The sequence below is a fragment of the Budorcas taxicolor genome, chromosome X, assembly GCF_023091745.1.
Source record: "Budorcas taxicolor isolate Tak-1 chromosome X, Takin1.1, whole genome shotgun sequence".
Taxonomy (NCBI): Eukaryota; Metazoa; Chordata; class Mammalia; order Artiodactyla; family Bovidae; genus Budorcas; species Budorcas taxicolor.
This window is the reverse complement of record NC_068935.1, coordinates 34,754,191-34,774,708: the sequence shown is the minus strand read 5'-3', so window position 1 is coordinate 34,774,708 and position 20,518 is coordinate 34,754,191. Positions and strand designations below refer to the sequence as shown.

The 20,518-nt window shown below is 39.9% G+C and overlaps 1 protein-coding gene across 1 annotated transcript in view; it reads right to left on the bottom strand.

Moving 5' to 3' along the window:
- TENM1 (teneurin transmembrane protein 1) overlaps window positions 1–20,518 on the bottom strand; it is a 629,447-nt gene that overhangs the window by 83,882 nt on the left and 525,047 nt on the right. The window contains exon 22 of the mRNA XM_052662865.1: window positions 18,478–18,710. Within this exon, the coding sequence (XP_052518825.1) occupies window positions 18,478–18,710 (233 nt within the window). The remainder of the gene's footprint in view (window positions 1–18,477; window positions 18,711–20,518) is intronic.

Sequence of the window (20,518 nt, the reverse complement as noted above, 5' to 3'; positions counted from 1 at the left end):
CACTTGTTGCCCATGGACCAGCAAAAAACCAATTGCAGTTGTTGCACTCTGGGGGGAAATGAGTCTCTTTCAAGATATGTAAACGACCAAGAGGTTCTGATAAAAAAAGCAAAGTAACTAGAATACCTTGGCCTGAATACTCAATTAAAGGAGGATATGAGGAATTAAGTCTGACAGTGCTTACTGTTCACAAACGTGGACTAACTCAAGAAGAATGAACATTTCTGTAGGATAATTATTTGCATGGAATACCTATTCAAAGACAACATGGAAGGCCCATTTAAAATTCTTCCAACACCCATATATCTTGACTAATGAAGCTAATGCTAGAAGAGGAGTTCATGAAGTCAGAAGTGGTAGACAATCATTCATCAAAGGTAAAGCAGGATGATGAACACTCTGTGACTACAACTGTCAAACCTTTGAAATGAAGTTTAAAGAGGTACTCAGGAGGACCATCTAGTTAGACTCCACCAAAAATACTTGATTAGAACATCAACAAATACAAATATGATAGGTGAGTTAAAGAAAAAAATGAAGCAAAGCAGTAGTCTGATGAGACAACTTTTGGACTTGTTTCTTTTCCATGCTCTGGTCTACAAGTTTGACAATCTGTGTGCAGAAGAAGGTTACATTGAAAGGAACTGGAAAATTCGGGATTTGTTGTTCAAAGGGGGCTGGTGACATCTCTGGCCTTATCTTGATTGAGATTGGGGTTTCCAAGGCCATTTCCACACCTTTTTTCCTCCAAGTTCAATCACCCAGCCATGTTCAGGAGAGCTGTGAGAGGAGGAAGAACGAGTCTGGGGGTAGAAACTAGGAGCTCCTGTTGTGAGACTGCCTCTGACTTTCAAACATTTACATAATCTCCCAGTCTTTGGGGTTTTGTTTTTGTCTAATGGTGAGGAGAAAAGCCGAGCTGCACATGTCAGTGGATTACTGTAAAGACCAAATAAAATAACATCAGAACAGAATAGTCTGTGAAATCTTTTTGAAAGGTTACCACAAGTGCTGTTTTTTTTTTGGGGGGGGGGGGGGCTTTTTTTTTTTTTAATTTTTATTTTTACTTTATTTTACAATACTGTATCGGTTTTGCCATACACACAAGTGCTGTTAATACTTCGGTTTTGGTTAACCGTGAGTTTTCTGGCATCTTGCTTCGGTTTCTCTGTTACATGATGACCTCCTTCAGCACTTAGATGGCAGGAACCCTCTGTGTAGTTCTCTCAGCGTCTCCTCCACGCTGGTGGTGACTATCAGGCTGTACAGGGTCCTGGTCTATTCTGAAATACATCTTTTACTTTCCCATCACCACATATTTGCGTGCACTATTCCTGTGCCTGGAAATACCCTTTCCTTCTGCTAATATCCAGATCCTGTGTGTGTATGTGTGCCTCGTCCTGTCTGACTCTTTGCGACCCTATGGACTGTAGCCCACCAGGCTGTTCTGTCCATGGGATTTCCCAGGCAAGAATCCTGGAGTGGATTGCTACTTCCTACTTCAGGGGATCTTCCCAACCCAGGGTTTGAACCTGCATCTCTTTGCATCTCCTGCATTGGCAGGAAGGCTCTTTACCACCTGAGCCACTGGGAAAGCCAGTGGCTTCCCTACTCATCTTTTAAAGACACAGTGCCAAGTCTAGCCTCAATAATTACAATATGTAAGACTTGCAAATACCTTGACGGAGATACTTCCTTGTCAGTGATGTCAATTTCACTGGTCTTGTCTGATGGTGGAAATCTGAGCCTCTCAGAAGAGATGTTATTTCACCGATACAAGTGAGTATGAATGAGGATCACAACAGGTATATGCCATTAGGTTGCAAATCTCAAGTTTGGCCTGTAACTAAGAATGTGAAGCTTTTTCACTACACTTAAGAATCCATTTTACATACTGAGATAGGGCCATTTTAACAAATCCATTTCAAGATCACCCCAACCTTTGTAGGAAGAGCTGAGTCATTCATTTCCCACTTATGATGCCTCTTTGTTCTCCACAGCCCTACCCTTCCTTACTTCTTTGCCTTGTGCATTGATGTCATTCATTTTTAAATTTACCTAACCTATCAGGAAGACAGGTTAGAATCTGTTCCCAGTTTTTCTTTACCCATGTGTCCTGTCCTTTTTCAGATTCCTTTTCTTTCTTACAGATCTTCCCCCTTCTGCTCATTTTCCTCTCCCCTTTTCGCCAAATCCCACCCAGCTCTCCATTCTCTGAGCCACTCCAGTGCTTACAGTTTGCATCACACAACCTAAAGTTGATTACTGTCTCCTTGAGTGATTCCTCTCTTGTCTCCCCAACCAGATCATATTTCACTCACAGGCAGGGATCAAGCCTTTTTACTCCACTTATAATTTTCAAATTTCCCAATGCAGACCAGATTGTCTGCTGTTGAAAAGCTTAACAAAACAGTGAAGGTCAGTGAACATGGTTCTTTTCCTGATAAGATATACCAGGAGCATGACATGGGTCTGACAGAGTAGGTAAAACCAGCGGGAGTGTATAGAGGGTTACTGAGACTAGTGTCTCATTGACACTAGTTAGGTGGTGCTAGCAGTAAAGAATATGCCTGCCAATGCAGGAGATGCAAGAGAGGCCGACTCAGTCCCTGGGTTGGGAATTATTCCCTGGAGTATGAAATGGCAACCTGGAAAATTCCATGGGCAGAGGAGCCTGGTGGGCTGCAGTCCATGGAGTTGCACAGAGTCAGACATGACTAAGTAACTGAGCGTGCAAACACACACACACACACACAAATGTGTTGAAAATATTAAGATGATGGCACCTCTGGATACCTGCTTGATGGCCAGATCTTTGTTGTAACAAGAGACAGTTGCCATATTTGATGAAAGCATTTAGCATAGTTCCTGTGTGTTTATAGAATAATAAATGATGGACAGGGAGGCCTGGCGTGCTGCGATTCATGGGGTGGCAAAGAATCGGACACGACTGAGCGAACGGACTGAACTGAACTGAACTGAACTGAAGGTCTATATTAAAAAAGAACGATTTGAGCAATTAGGAAAAAAACAAATTCATAACAGTCAGTGAGTCTAATAAAGAAGGTAAAATAAAAGGAAACAGAGGCATTTACAAATACTTCCAGACAACATTTCGCAACTGCAAAGGTTCCTTAATTCCACTGTTCAAACTATAGCTAGCATTTCCTAGAACTAAGAATATATCACTTTTGGGCCAATTCAGAAGGCAGTGGTTTTGGTAATGTGTTAATTGAATAATTAAAAATATTCAAATAAATTATTTGAATAAAATCCTACTGTTAAAACTAGACCAGATATGTTTGGGAAATTAAATAGTGCCCAGTATTAGTAAACAACAACAACAATCTAACAAACAAAAAACAAAAGTGAACCACCCCAGCCCCGACAACATAAAGATTTTGAGGGTGCTAGATGTTGATCTCTGGTTTCTCAAAAATTTAAGCCTAACAGGCTAAAATAAGAAGATTTAGGAGCAGCTGTTATTCAGACCTCTCTTCCCAGAAATGCTGCCAGTTTTCCCACTCTGGGAAAGGTGGGAGGCACTTTTGAGGTCCTAAGGCAGGGCTGGGACAGTTGCCTGCCTACAGTTCTGGTTTTACTTTGTTCAAGAGTATATAGAAAAGATTATAGAAACCAAAGTAGGCAGTCTTGGTAGAAGATATTCTGATGGCTCTTTGACTTGGGGCGGGGGGAGAAGTAGGGGGAGCAGATCTATCAATCCATTACCATGGCTTAAATTCCCTCGGGTTGGAGATGCCTTCCAGAATGAAGAATGATTCCTGCCCACTAAGGGAAATTACTGCTGTGATCAGCTTTCTTTCCCGAGTAAACACTGGTAAAATGGGGCACCCACTCACCTTCCTTTCCCCCAAAACCTATTACACAGTCTAACAAGCCTTTTGAAAAACCAAATGGAATAGCTAGCAAATGAAATTGGAAGAAAAATAGAGCAAATAACACTGGGGCTTTCTGGCTAGGCTTTGATATTTGGGGCTTGAAGATAACCTCACATTTGAGTTATTAAGCCTTTGATTCCTCAGAGGGAAACTTTAAATGGGCCAGGACTCACTCCCAAGGAAACAGTGACTTCCGTTGGTCAACAATAAAGCTGACTCATTACATCAAAGGGTCTTTAATATTGAGGAAGTTCAGTGTCAGCCATTTAGGCAGCCCCACCTATGGACACACAGTAGATGTGTTGGTGAGCTCTGTAGCTAATGGAAGAGCCTCAAATGCAATCAGTTCAGAAAATAAGGAGTTAATACTGGCCACTGCAGGGGTCCTGAAAGACTCTACTACAGGGCCAACTCTGGTGTATATTCTGATATATTGGTTCCTGCGCCTTAGAGGTTGTTAAATATTTTGAACACTGTCTCTATGAGTGAAAGCCTTATTTAAATCAATTAAACAAACACTTTTAAAAATAGAATTATCAGGTATAAATTTGAAAGTTGTTTTCTAAGCCCGACTTCTGACTTAACATTGTTTTAATTTATGAAAGATTTCAAATGGAAGACAACTCAGAAAATCATTACAAACTGCCATGCACCTACCACCCCAATTTAAGAGGTGTTAATATTTGCTTCCTGTATCTCTTAAAAAAAAAGAAAATGTTGTGAAACCAGCCAAAACCCATGTCTTTTATCTCTGTTCCCTTTTCCCTTCCCTCCCTGGAGGTAAGTACTAGTCTGCAGTTAGTGTGTGTTATTCCTTTGCATGTTTTTATACATTCCCTATATATGAATATGTCAAAAAATAATATATAGTGTTGTTTGTTTCTATGCTTCAAAAATTTATGTAGGAGATGGATGGTGGTGACGGTTGCACAACAATGTGAATCTACTTAATGCCTCAAAATTGTAACTTAAAAATGGTCAAAATGGGGGCATTCCCTGCTCCAGTGGTTAGGACTCCATGTTTTTACTCACTGGGCTGGTGTTCAATCCCTTGTTGGAGAACTAAGATCCTGAAAACCACACAGTGCTTCACCCCACAAAAATGGTAAATTTTTGTTTTGTATATTTTAACCACTAATGATATCACATCATATATATTCTTTTGCAATTTTCTCTTTCATTTATGCAACCTTATGTGTTGTGACTATTAATGCTTTTACATGGGCATCTAGTTAATTCATTTTTACTGTTGTATATATTCCATCATTTGACTAAACCTGATTGATGGATTGTTAGGTTGTTCCCCCTTTTTATACTGTGAAAGTGTTAGTCACTCAGTAGTGTCTGATTCTTGCAACCCCATAGACTGTAGCCCACCAGGCTCCTCTGTCCATGGGATTTCCCAGGCAAGAATACTAGAGTGGGTAGCCATTCCCTTTTCCAGGGGATCTTCCTGACCTAGGGATTGAACCTGTGTCTCCTGCATTGCAGGCTGATTCTTTACTGTCTGAGCCACCAGGAAAGGCTGTTCCCATTTTGTATATTGTACTGTCAGCCTAGCATGTCTCCTTATGCACATGCGTACTTGTGATTTCCTATACACTTTTCTTCACCAGGCTCCCTTCAGCACCTCTCTCTAAATATTTTAAAAACATAGCTGCAAGTTCTCCCTTTAGTTGGACAGTGTATTTTGCAGGCAAAGAGAATTAAAGTAGGACTGTGTATATCCAATCAATGAAGTCTGACAGAAAAGTTGAATACAGCAAAGCAATTTTGAAAACAAAATGTTTACTACTAGTCTTGAAGACAATCCAGTTATATTAGTTTAAAAAATATTTCTTATCTTCCTTCTCATCATCGTACTTTATTTAGCACTTAATCTGCGCCAGGTACTGGTTTAACCTATATTGTGTCATTTTATCTGCTATAATCCTATAAGGAAGGTAGGAACACTGTCTCTACTCCAACGTGAGAAAGCAGTGGCTCAGAGAGGTTAGCAATAAATTTGAGCTCAGTCTTACCTGCCTGATCCCAAAGTCTCTGGTTTTAACTACTCTAAACACTTCTTGAGTTTTCCAGATTTCACAGGGCCCAAATGGGATATACAAAGAATATGATTTAAGAGTCATTGAAAGGCTTGCCCACTTGTCTTAAAAATATCTTTTCTACAGGAAGATTTCTAGAAGGACACAGAGTTTAGAGACCTTAAGGACATATATTGCTAAATCTGACCAAATAAAATTAGAAAACTTCTACAAGACAAGAAATGACAAACTTGGAAAATATTTGCAACACGTAGGAGAGACAAAGGGATGTTTTTCTTAATTTACAAAAGAGAAAGATCAAAAGCTCATAGATAAACTGGCAGAGGACATGAAAGTGAGTTTACTGAAAAAGAAATACAAATGGTCACAACAGATATGAAATGACACTCAGCCTCATTTATAATTAAAGAAATTAAAATTTAAGCTACAAGCTACCATTTTCTACCAATCAGATGGGCATATATTAAAAGATTTAATAATACTTAGGGTGACTGAGAGGATGGCAAAATGGGCATCTTTGCACACAACTGGTGTTCAATCTTTTGAGAGGGCAATTTGGTAATATCTACTACTGTTGAAAATTGATCTAGTGTAGATACTCACAAAAGTGCCCCGAAACACATGAATGAGGTTGTTCAATGCAGTGCTATAGTGATAAAGGATTTTAAAAAACAACATGTCCATCAAGAAATAAATTACTTAATAAATGGTATGTCCATGTATTGTAATATAATATGTAATATCTCGTAAAAACAGAGGTAGATGTATATGCTTCAGAAATGCTTCAAAGAGCTTAAAAATATAATCAAACAATAGAAGCAGGGCGAAAATTAATGCATATATGATTCCTTTTATGTAAGGGAAAAATACAGATGAAGATCTCAAAGGAATCTCAAGAAACTGTGAACACTTTAAAGAGAGGGACTGGGGTGTGTATGTTGGTGGTGAAGAAGCCTAGAATTTGCTGAACTTTTCTATAGAGTTTGGATTTTCAAATCACAGACATATATTACTTTTATATTTTTATGTTTCAATATCAATGGGGCTTATCTAGATGGTGAGATTATAGGCTGTTTTAATTTGTATTTTTTTATATTTCTCTTTCTTAAAAAATAATAAATATAATGATTTTTTTTTTTTTTTTTTTACTATGGACCTGCCAGGATGGCCTTCAAAGTCTTCCACTGAGCCTTTTTCCTTGACTCATAGTATAGCCCCTCTGTTTAAGAGCAACCCAGTGACAACCATCAGTACTATGATGCTTTCTGGAGAGCTGTCACTTATGGAAGCAGAGAGACCTGAATTCTCAGAGACTAGTCATAGGACAGGACATTGTGTGTGTGTTTTAAAATAATATGTTTTGTCTTTTGTTGAATTACAAAATAATAAATTCTCAGAAAGTTCAAGAAATCAAAAATCTAATCATTCAAAATGCCTTATGCAGCAATTCTCATTGCTAACATTTAGATTAACTTCCTCTCAAGCTTTTTTCTCTGTATATATAAACCAACCCTGTACCCTTACAGACGCAGCAGTATACAGTACATAGTTTTGTAGCCTTATCTTTCCACTGAGTATTATTTTGTGTGTATTTTCCTTATACCTGAAGGTTTGGGGGCTGTGGGAATGGCCTGTCCTGGTGCTGACAGTAAGGGAAGTGCATTTTTGGTAGGAATATTGAAAATAATAATAAAATTGATGACAGATCTGTGTTTACCATCACCATTCCCTGGAAATTGTAAACAATGTCAGGATAAAATATTCCTCCCACGGAGTCATCTGCCTTTAACATACACCACTGTATGCCTAACCCTGCTCTGACTAAGGGTGAGAGAGGGGAAAGCCTGGATTTCTATCTTGGGAGGGGGCTCAGAGTTAGCCAAGAGAGTCCCCGAAAGAGGAAAAAAGAGGAGACATTTCAAAGAGCCCTTCCTTTACACGTTTCCTGCTTAGATTCAGTTCACTTGAGAAACTGCTTGACTTAAAAGAAAAACAAAAGAACTTAGCAGTTGTCTTTCTTATGTGCGTGTAACTGAAGTCATAAGTACCTCCAAAATGCTGGTTGAAATGCCCTCTGTGGTGCCATCTATAATTTTTGGTCTGAAGTGGCCAAAATGCAGTTAATTGATCAATTATAAAATAAAAGTGGGTTTCCTGGCTCCATTTCCAGCTGTGTTTTAGCCCCTGATGATGTTAAAACAATGGATTTCCAAAGATATCTGGGCTTTTGCATGTTGTTTGAGTTTTACACTCTACACCTGCTAATCCATCCAGTATGGCTGGAGGATCAATAAAGCTAAAGACATCTTCTGATGACTCCTCTGTTGTGGAGTGAATATTCTTGGTTCCCTGGGAAGTCAGTGCATGGCAGATTTCAGATTCCTTCAAGAATCAGCAAAGCATGCTAGACTCACCAGGAAATGACTTCTTCATTTCTTTGATTTTATAGTCAGCACCATGCATTTGGTAAACTTGAAATTACTGGGCTATCTTGTATTGATGGTGGAACAATATGGGGCCATGATCAAAGCTTTAGCTCTAATATAGTTTCATGGTTTAGAACCTTAGAAACAAACATTTTGCATTGAAAGAAATTTCCTAATTAACTTCTGAAGAATTTGTACATTTAAACATCTTACCCTGCTGGAGAAGACTGATAAAGCAAATGTACTACCTTCTGTTGAAGAGAAATTGTATTTAGAAGGAACTTGCTATTCTCATAAAACTTTTAATAGGAAGAAGTGAATCAAATTCCTTAATTACCATTTTACGGTTGGTAAAAGGGCAAATTACATGCCATCCATTTCTAAACTTCTAAATGTCTCTGGTGCTTTTAATTAAAGCTGCCATCTAGAAACTACTAAAGCAATTTTATGCAATTAGTTATTTATAGGTTACCATAATACACCACTCAAAATATGATTTAACTGATTTTCAGTCTGTTAGTGGGTGATCTCTGTCATTTTTGTTTGATGGGGGGGGTCTTTATATCAGCTAAGGTGATCCTTAAGTGGACAGATAAGAAAGATGTGACACTGAGGAGCTGTGATAAGGAAAGTTTGGGGGGCTAGTGATCTCAAGTAAAAAGAAGAAGAAGCATAATTCCATACAGTGTGTCTTGCTATGTAGGGGTGGAAGTGTCACTGGAGACAATACCGCAGAGAAGTACATCACTGTTATCCTCCCATCTCTCCCCACTTTGCTGCTGTTCTGCTAGATACCTAGCACTGCCCTTCCTCGTGCTACCTGGAGTGGCTGCCACCTCGGCTGGTCCCCCTCTGGTGATCTCATCTATCCCAACCCACCCATCCTGTGCTCCACGTTCTCAATGCCCCCCTTACGTGTTTTAATGAGGGATTAATCTGTTGCTCTCCTAGGCAGTACGTGCACTCAACACTGAAATTCACCTCTGAAGAAAACCATTATGGAATGAATTTAATGGTGAAAGTGTAAGCTGCTAAAGGACATAATTTTGGTTACGTGGGTCGTCGGGCTGGGGGGTGGTTTCCTCAAAATATAACAGGTAAAAAGAACCAGCAATAGAAGTACTGCATCTCAAGGTCCGGAAGGATCAGCCAGTCATATCCCCAAATCCCACTCTACCTTGAATCCTGCTTTTGTTATGGTACCTTTCTACCCTAGAAATGATCAAATCTCAGACTGACTGACAAGGATAATTTGGAACTTGCCTCCTTTCGAAGTAACTTATTCCATATTTGGGTCATTATTATAAGCAGCCTTATTATTAGCAACAAAACAGCAAGCCTGATCAGGATGGCAGGTAATATTTAACATGTACACACTACATGCTGGGAACTGTGCTTTACAACATGCTTCACACAATGCAGGAGGCCCCGGTTTGATTCCTGGGCCAGGAAGATCCCCTGGAGAAGGAAAAGGCTACCCACTCCAGTATTCTTGGGCTTCCCTGGAGGCTCACATGGTAAAGAATCTGTCTGCAATGTGGAAGACCTGGGTTCAGTTCCTGGCTTGGGAAGATCCCCTGGAGAAGGGAAAGGCTACCCACTCCAGTATTCTGGCCTGGAGGGTTCCATGGACTGTATGGTCCACATGGTCGAAAAGAGTCAGACATGACTGAGTGACTTTCACTTTCTTTCACATGCATTACCGAACACTCCCATGTCGGCATGATTACTCCTATTCTAACTTCATAGATGAGGAAGTTGAAGCTTAGGGAAGTCTGGTGACTTACCCAAGACCACACATTTAATGAGTGGTGGATCTGGGATCTGTGTGTAGTGATTTGATTCCAGAACCTGGGAACTTATCTCTCATGGTATTTGTCCTCTAAAGTATTATCTGTTTGCTAGAATGTTATACATGAAAATGAAAATAAATGCAGAAGAAAAGTCATTTAATAATGTCCTTGTAGGTCCATCTAGTCAAGGCTATGGTTTTTCTAGTAGTCATGTATGGATGTGAGAGTTGGACTGTGAAGAAAGCTGAGTGCCGAAGAATTGATGCTTTTGAACTGTGGTGTTGGAGAAGACTCTTGAGAGTCCCTTGGACTGAAGATCCAATCAGTCCATTCTAAAGGAGATCAGCCCTGGGTGTTCTTTGGAAGGAATGACGCTAAAGCTGAAACTCCAGTACTTTGGCCACCTCATGTGAAGAGCTGACTCATTGGAAAAGAGTCTGATGTTGGGAGTCATTGGGGGCAGGAGGAAGAGGGGACAACAGAGAATGAGATGGCTGGAAGGCATCACTGACTCTATGGACGTGAGTTTGAGTGAACTCCGGGAGATGGTGATGGACAGGGAGGCCTGGCGTGCTGCAATTCATGGGGTTGCAAAGAGTCGGACATGACTGAGTGACTGAACTGAACTGAACTGAGCTTTATAAAACTTGAATGAACTTAATCCAAGTTCCATGTATTAATCATGGATGTGTCCTGGACCAATTAGCCAAGGCCAGATATAAGTGCCTTCCTTTTGTCTGACTTCTCTACCAACAGGTTATGATTTCAGGATTGTGATAGAAAAGGCAGAAAGGTTCTCAAGTTCCAGCTGCTGATGTAATATAAGCTCTAAATCTTTTGACCATTCATAAGCAGATGCATTAGACCCACTGTGCAAATAATCAGTTAAGCTCTGGGACTTCCCTGGTGATGCAGTGGTGAAAACTCTGTGCTCCCAATTCAGGGGCCCTGGGTTTGATCACACAGGGCCCACAGTGAAGACCTGGCATGCCATAGCTAAGAGTCATCGGAGCCAAAACATAAATAAACATTAATAAAAGTTTAACTCTCATTCTGGTTGCATCATAGGTACTAAGTCATCAGGTGTAGCTACCGTAAACTGAGGGAACAACAACACAGTTTAGGAAAGAAATATCCAGGAGTGGCAACAACACAGGATCACTGAGCAATAAAGAACAAATATTTTACCTGAATTTTAAGGCTTTGTCAAACATTTTTTTTTCAAGATGCCTCTGATTCTAGGACAAGGACGTGGGAGGAAAGTTCTCACAGGAAATGCCTTGAAGCTGAGGCAGGAATTTGGTCATGTGCGGCAGAAAGCTGATCTTACCCAGAAAGCTGACTTTACTAGGTGGGGTGTCCAAACCATCCCTACATACCTCCAGGTCTGATTGTACTTTGTCATTTTTAGCAGAATAGATCCACTTCTCTAGAACACTGAGGCCATCAGAATGCAGTACTGGTCAATTTTCTAGCCCTTCTATCTACAAAGTTCCACATTCCTATACCGATACACTATCTTAGGGAGGTCTCTTCAATCTCCCCTCCGATTCCAGGCCTACTCCAGTTTCCTCCCAATCTGGTTTCATCATTTATTCTCTGCCTCTTGTATCTTACCACTGACCTGTAATCACTGCATGTATCTCATAGAAAAAGCTTCTGAGTGCCTTGTCCTCTCACTAGTTATCCCTCTATCTTTTGCAGCCAAGCCTCTCTTCAAAAGAGTGACCTTCATTAGTCATATTTACTTCCTCACCTCTCACTGGCTCATCAAATGCCTGAAATCTGGCTTCCACCTCCACCACCACTCAAATCACCAATGAGCTCCTCACTGCCAAATTCAATGGCTACAAATGTGTGACACCCGATATTGTTTTTCACCCCTTTTTGAAACAAACTATTTCCTTGGCTTCTTGGACACCAAGCTCTCTCTGTTCACTTCCTCTTCTTGTGAAGATTTCTTCTCTATTTCATGAGATTCTCTTCCATTGCCTACTGTATACATATTGGTATTCCCAATGATTTTTTTTTACCCCAGCTTTGCTCCAGCACATCTACCCTGTCACCAAAATAATCTGTCCAAAATGCATCCATCAAGAAAAATGGTACTGATGAACCTATTTGCAGGGCAGGAATAGAGACACGGACTTGTTGATGTATGGCAGAAACCAACACAACATGGTAAAGCAATAATCCTCCAATTAAAAATAAAAAAAAGTAAACAAATGCACCCATCAGATGATCAAGTCATTTCCCTGCTTCAAACCTTTTGCCTATAGGACAAAATGCAAACTTCTTTTTCTTGCCTTGCTCCTATCACCCTCAAATATGTTTACTTTAACAATTCTGAATTATTTATAGTTGCCCAAATATACCATTCATTTTACTCATGCTGCAGCTTGCCTGTAATTTTGATGAGGGTTGGCCTTAGTGTCAACACAAACAGTTATGTCACCATAATGGATCACGTACTAAAGGAATTTAGGAAAAGTCTTACTGCGCCCCATTGCATAGCAGAACCAAAAGAACATTCTCACGTGTTTGTGCACTATACTCTCTCCCTCTTAGATACTAGTTGTATCAGCAAGATACTAGTGACATCACTGATGAGAGTTTTACTATCTTTCCACTAACCCCAAAATTAGCCCTTCAAAACAGCATGTAAATAACAGGAGGCATCAGTAGAACTTTAGGGTGCACCTTGGATATATCTGGGTAGGGACAAAAACATTATTTTTGTCTAGACTTTATCATACCCAGCTTTCTTAATTGCCAATAAAGTTAAAGGAACTCCTGGATGCTTAGTCTTATGAATAACCTAAAAACACTTTTTGAAGCCATCAAGATTTAAGGGTCATTTCCCTTCTTGGGAAGAGCTCTGGGGCTGTTTGTATGTGTGTAGATATTGCCTAATCCTTGTCGAGTTCTGAGGTCAATATGCTTAAAGATGCATATGAAAATAGAGATATACTCCTTGGTGAGGTCCAAGAGGATCATATTAAGTCATTGATTAATTTCATCCTGTCCAGTCACTCCTTCACCCTCTGTCTCTACTTTTAAAAAAATAAATGTATTCAGCTTGTCACAAATTTTATTTTATATCTCCACGTAGTACCATTTCACATTTTGTTTAAGTACTTGGTCATCTATTACATGACTCATTAGTTTGAGTTCTCTGTAGAATTAAAGAAAGTTGCAGTAAAAATAATAAATGGAACCTAAGTTTCAACTACATCATCCATGCATGTTTTAAAAGCATCTTTCAAAGTCAATTCAAACTCATATACAATGCCAGGGATTAGCACACCATCAACCTCTTTGCTAAACTTTTTTCCTTGCCCCATTACATTGAAGTACTGATGAGTAAAATGGCAAGTGTTTTCTTTATTGGGATTCAAATCAAAGTGCAGACAACTGGATTAGATGAAGACTTCTTCCTAGGAGAAGTACCCAGGGGCTATCTTACATAAAACTCCATCTATTAAGAAAACGTTGGTGAAGTTTCTAATTGCAGAATCTTCCAAAGAGATATGACAAAGTTTCTTGGAGATTTATTTGAACAATTCTATTGACAGATGATGCAAATGCTTAAGAGTGCACTGTAGGTGTACTACTGAAAAAGTGGTCGCTCAGTCGTGTCCGACTCTTTGTGACCCCATGGACGGCAGCCTACCAGGCTCCTCCCTCCATGGAATTCTCCAGGCAAGAGTACTGGAGTGGGTTGCCATTTCCTTCTCCAGGGGATCTTCCCGACTCAGGGATCGAACCCGGGTCTCCTGCATTCCAGGCAGACGCTTTAACCTCTGAGCCACCAGGGTCAGTAAAATCTGAGAAATAGTTTTAATAGGAAAATGAAAGTAGACTAAAAGTCATTCATCTTCCAAATAAAAATATTTTGTTTTCATTGAATATATGTCATTACACTGAAAAGCATTTCCCACTATTTCCTACCCTCCCAGAGAAACCAACCTCCAAGAGAGATCATGGATTTTATCCGTGTGGTATAGTAGAGGCATCAGCTCCCCACCCCACCATCCCTTCCCTGTGCCTCATGGGTTTTGAAGTCAGGCAGACCTGGTTTGAATTCCAGGGTTATCTATAAACCGTCTGACCCTAGGTAAATTCCCAAAGAGTCGGACACAACTGAAACAACTTAACACACACAAATTTCTTAAGGTATCTGTGCCTCTATCCTCTCATCTATACAATGGGAATAATACTATTCACCTCGTGAATTTGAACATTAGAGATACCATGTGTAAAATATCTAACAGTGTACAGCACACAGCAGACAGTAAGTTATACTTATGGTTCTTTTAATACCTTAGAGCTGGGAAGGAGAGCATCCTAAGCCCTGCAGTTTACACAGCTGAACAATCTCAGTGTGCATATGCCTAGCCCAGTGTAACAAAACTAGTCAGTGGCATCATTAAGTCAATTTCAGGGTTCAGGGAGGTATAGTGACACACAGGGTCATTCCAAGAATCATTCCATGGAGGGGACGTGAAAACCTAGGCTTCTAACCCTGTGTTCATCACAGTTTGCTTTCATTTCTCAAAACAACAACAAAAAGCCACCCAACTCTAAACACACACACACACACACACACACACACAAACCGAAAACCATGGCTTCTGACTTTCCGCCTTTTGCTGACTGGTTTTAATCCCATTGGATGATCTATTCCAACGTTAGGACAAATGATCTCAAAAGAAAAATTTATTTCATCCTATATTTAGAACAGATTCAGCAAATAAATTAGCTGTCTTGCAGATTAACATTTATTTGACTTACCTTGCATAATTAAGGATATGTTGGAGAGCCTGCCTGTAATTGCAATATGTTGCTTGTTAAAGTCTTAGAGGGAGCTCTCTTTCCTAACCTAGAAATGGTACTCCCTAGATGTACATTTCCATTTTCTACTGATCTACAGCTTTTCTTTATTAGCTTCTAGGCGGAGAGAAAAATCAAACCTCTCCTTAAAGAAATCCATTAAACATTTGCTGTCTTCTAAGGGGGAAGGACGAAGGAGCTGATGTGCATGGTAGCTGTAAAGCCAAAAAACAAACAAATTGGGCTTTTTTGAGAGAGAAAGGACCTGCAGGAGAACCTCAAAGACATAATTAGCAATTAGCAATACTCTCCTTTCAGTTTGCACATGGTGCCTTAATGACTTCTTGCATGATTTTTCCTTCTGTGGAAGTCTATGAAATTGCCCTGCAGCATTCCATATAATGAGACTCTCACTTCTGACTCACTGCCAAGGGTAAGTGCTGTCTAGATTCAGCGTGGAGATAGGTGCCCTAACTAGGCACTGAAGTGTTCTGACCAGCATTTTCAGAGCAACTGATGCCTGGACATAGGTTTTGTCATCAAAGTGATTTTGAAGATCACTAACAGGGTCCTCATCTACTGTGAACATGATGGAAGGAGATGTGATGGACACTTAGTGCGAGCCACTTGTACCCCTCCTTTAAACATCCTCCTTCACTCACTGGAATAGAGCAGATGTTGCCAACAGCAGCTTCAGTACATTATGTGAAAGCTGTGTTGGATGGATTAGACATTCAGCTGTCTGAAACCCGGGCCAGCTGTTCTTAGGGCCCCTTACTGCTTTGGGATAAATAAAGTGTACCAGATTATTGTAAAGGCCACGCTTGGATAGAAAGTTGAGTAAATCAAGCCAAAGGAAAATGTGCTACTAGCTATGACCAGAAGAAAAATATTAACTTTAATAGACACATAAATTTTGGCACTCTCATTACCGATGCTTCCAGAGTTCATGTAAATCCTGCTCATCAAGACTCTATTATTGCTGCTTTTCGAGCAAAAAGAAAAAAAAAAGCTGCAGGAACCAATTATTTGCTTTATTTGGAAAAGCTGATATTCATTCTCTATGTGGCAGGTTGAATGTGGTAGGTGAGATGAGTGGTTCTCATACTAGCAGCAACTCAGGAGGATGTCAATTTCAGGCACAATACAAGGTTGATTCCTCCCTATTTCTTATGCAGAAATCCTTAAAATACCTGCAGGAGTTTTAAACCTGTGCATAAGGTGGGACTCCAACCTGATGTCTTTCCTTGAAAGATGAGCTAATTATAGTCGCACCTGAGTTAAGCATTCACTCATCAAACGTTTATTGCAGACCTACTATATGTAAGAAACAGCACAGGCACAAGAGAAAAGAAACATTCCCAAACACTTTACCATGATACTTATGGATGGGGGTGCTTATGTTCCCTTAGGGAGAAAACATCATTTCTTTTCAGTGGTACTGAAATTCCTTTTATGAATACTTGGGTATGGATAAGACTTACCTAATTCATCAATCACACAAGAAACCTGTGTAGTAGATTTCACACTGTGCAAGATTTTGCTGGGGAGGTGGGGAAGAGTCAAAAGAAATATAGTTTCTCATCTCAAGCCTCTCATTCATGAAAGAATTGGAAAGCAAAAGAAGGCAAAATATAACTAGGCGCTAATTGGGTAGTGTAGACACTGTTAAAGAAATTCAGATTTAATGGGTTGGGTTAGCCAGAGGGGTTTTAAGAAAGACACAGGCCTTGAATATGGCCTTGAAGAAAGGGAAGCCTTTAAACTCTGATTGTAGTTGAAATTTAATCCCCATATGGCAAATGTCAAATAGCTAAAGAGTAACCTCTTAATATTTGAAACAGTAACTGACCATCTAATGAATTAAACACATTGACCTCACTATATTTTTTGGCATGGAAAGGTGTTCATAATACGTTAAGTATGAAAAGCAGATTATAGAACAGCATTCTATGATTCTATTATTAGAGAATAAAATATATGATATGCACAGAAAAAAAGTCTAAAAGAATAAAAATGTTGACAGTGGTTTTGTAGATGTGGTAGGATTATGGGTAACCTTAGTTAAAAACATTTTTTTGTGTTCTCTATTTTCTGATTTCTCTGCAACAACTGTATATTATTTGTGTAATAGTTTAAAAAAAAACCCACACTGGGTTCTTAAAACTCACTAAAATGAATACTTCATAAAAGTATCTTGGAGAAGGAAGAGAGAAGGATTAAATAATGAAAGAGATAGGGTGGGTTATATACGGTGACAGAGTTAAAAGCTGATGATCCTTCAGCTTAGTGGCCTAAGATGGAAATATGATCCAAATCTATAAAATCATGAAGCTGACTAGGAGAACATAGATTTATTTAAAAATCTCAGGCAACAGAATTGAGGGTTGACCCTTGAATATTGGGAAGTTAAATTTAAAACAAATAAAAGTAAGTCTGAGCTCTCACAGAAGGCAAAAGAAAAAAAAAAGGAATTTGTTATATTAGGATACTAGGGGTGGGGCTTCCCAGGTGACGCTAGTGGTAAAGAATCTGCCTACTAATGCAGGAGACATAAGAGACGTGGATTCGATCCCTGGGTAGGGAAGATCCCCTGGAGGAGGGCATGGCAACTCACTCCAGTATTCTTGCCTGGAGAATCCCATGGACAGAGGGGCCTGGCAGGCTACAGTCCATAGGAGTGCAAAGAGTTGGACACGGCTGAAACAACTTAGCCTGCACACATGCATAGTATGGGTGACATAAATTTAAAATGTAAGTATATAGTTTCAAGGATGATTTCCCCAGTGGCTCAGGTGGTAAAGAATCTGCCTGCAATGTGGCAGACCTGGGTTCAGCTCCTGGGTTGGGAAGATCCCCTGGAGAAGGGAATGGCAACCCACTCCAGTATTCTTGCCTGGAGAATTCCATGAACAGAGGAATTAAGACACGACTGAGTGACTAACCCTTTCACTTTCACTTCAAGAATGATTTAGATAAATTAATGGAAGAAAGGTTCATTAAAGGTGGGTGATTGTTAAGCAAAAGGCAGGAATGTCTCAAGTCTATGAAATGCTCAATATATTTGAAAGTGGCAGAAGGTGGCACAGACTTGACCCCTAACCAGTGCAGGCCACAGTACTAAAGCCATCCTCCCGGGGGCCCTTTGCTGGGCCAGGAGTTAACCCTTTAGTTGTTGGACTGTTGGGAGATTCCAAGAAGGAGATCATGGGCTGGCGTGTCCAGGAAGCAGAGGGTTCTGGGCAATAATTATTTATCAACCAGAAAAGAGGCATTCCAATATGTTACTAATAGTTATGACTATCCGAATGCATATTGGCTAAAAATTAGTCCTGGGTGCGCCTATCTTCCCATATAGACTTCAGAGATGACGTCTGTCAGAGGTACAGTATATTGGGATGGATGGACCACACTAGGACAACAGTCTTAGAGATCTGTGAAGTCAAATGAAACCTTTAGATGACCAAGGAATTTTTCTTACCTCGTGGGCTATTCAGTGAAGCTTCTGAGGCTCTTCCGCCATCTCCACAGTGGCTCTGATCAAAGGGCAGGCACTGATCACCAGTCCCTGCCACCACTTCAAAATTCTTGGACAAATCTTTTGTTTCCACAAGAGATTTCAGCTTGTAGACTTTTCGGGTATTGGTGTCTGATAGATAAAGTGATTCAGACATTGGGTCCATAGCCAGATAGTATTTGTGAGCAGGACTTGTGCTAAGAGAAGAGAAAAAGAAAGTTATTTAAAGTAACTTCTTCAGCCTACACTCCCTGGGCTCTGCCTTTTGTTACAAGTGGAAAATTCTCTTCAGAGGTGAAAGTATTAATGTATCTTCTTTCTTATGTACTGAAGAGATGGACACCTCTTTGTTTTTCTGGTAATGGGTCTGGGATTAAAAAAAATTCAATGTGTACTGCTAACCTGTAATTGATCTTGATATCCCAGTACCATCCATTTGAGGGTAGAGAAAGATGCAGAGGAGAGAAAATCCCAGGAGATCTGTTTTCTCATACATACCTTTTCTATCCCCCCACCCAGTTCTCCAATTACCTACTAGATTACTGCCTGGATATCTCAATCGCCCCAAACAGAAGCTCCTCAGACAGTCACCTCAAAATCCAAAGCAGAAGTTAGTTATTCTCTTCCTGAATTCCCCATCCTTCACAAACCTACTCTTGTCTTCTGGGCTTCCTACCTCACTTGGGGTCACTACTGTCCTCCTGGGGTCCTGTTGGAAATGGAAAGGCATCCATAAAATGTGACGACTATGGCTTAAGTAGGGCTGCGCTGCAGATATATTGTGCCAAACTTCTCCTTCCCAAGCTTCCTTGTTTCTTACTTTTTTGTTTGTTTTTTAGCTGACTACCATATCTCTTGAACCCACATTTTCTTCTTTCAGGACATAATACAAGTGATTACATTTGACCTTTCTTTTGGTTGTAATCACAATCATCCATACCTCCTAAAGGTGACAAGTTACCTTGACTGGATTTTGGTATTCCTGAAATTCTTCAATTATATATTTACACGGGATCTTGCATTATTTTTATCTGCATATGTGGCTGAGCTCATTCACTAGTTTTGATCCTCCTAATTTCATTTTTCCTATCACTGCAGGAGTTTTGGTTTGGGGGACATTTTGCTTAAACTTAAGGGTCATGTACTGCTGACATCATCTAAGCTCCAAACCTTGAGGTCTAACCCTTACTCTTCCCCTTTCTCTCCACATGTAATTGTGCCTGCAAATAAACTTTCAGAACTTTTCTTCTATCCCTCCTGCTATTACATTAGTTTTAACCTTCATCATCTCTGGCCTGCAATATTTTCCATAGCCCTGCCCATAGGAGGTGTTTTTGAAACCTTAAATCCATTTTTCCCCATCTTGCCTCCAGAGTTAATCTGATCATTTGCTTCCCATCTTTAAAAACTCTACAGACTTTTAAATATTCCTTGGTATGGGGCACATTCCTTTCTTTACTAAGTAATTAATTCTTATATGCCTTTTAAGGTTTTATACAGGCATTATCTTCTGAAGAAAGCTTTCCCTAAATCTCTAGGCTCAGTTATTTGCCTATGCTTACCTCTATTCTGGGTGATCACATGTCATATTAACTTTTTTAAAAAAAAATGTGTTTGTTTCCCCTAATAAACCATGAGAGGTTGGACAAGAGCTATCCTGTCTTATCTCTAGTGTGCTCACTGCACAGCACTCAGCCTCACACCTGGTAGCCTAAATCAGAAACCAGAAGCCATTCTTTACTACTCCTTCTTTCTGCCATTCCCTATATCCAGTAAAACAACATTAAAAAAAAAATTCTACCTCCCAAACTCTTCTCCAATCTGCCCACTTGTCTTTATCTCCTCTGTCCGCAGTCCAAGGTTCTGCCGTCTCTCACCTGCAGTCCTTCCTTGGTACCATTTCTTTTGTATTTGCTCATGGAGTCATTAAAAAATATTTACTAAGTGCAAACAATGTGCCAAGGAATTGTGCTATGGTCGGGAGACCTACTTGTGTGCACAGCAA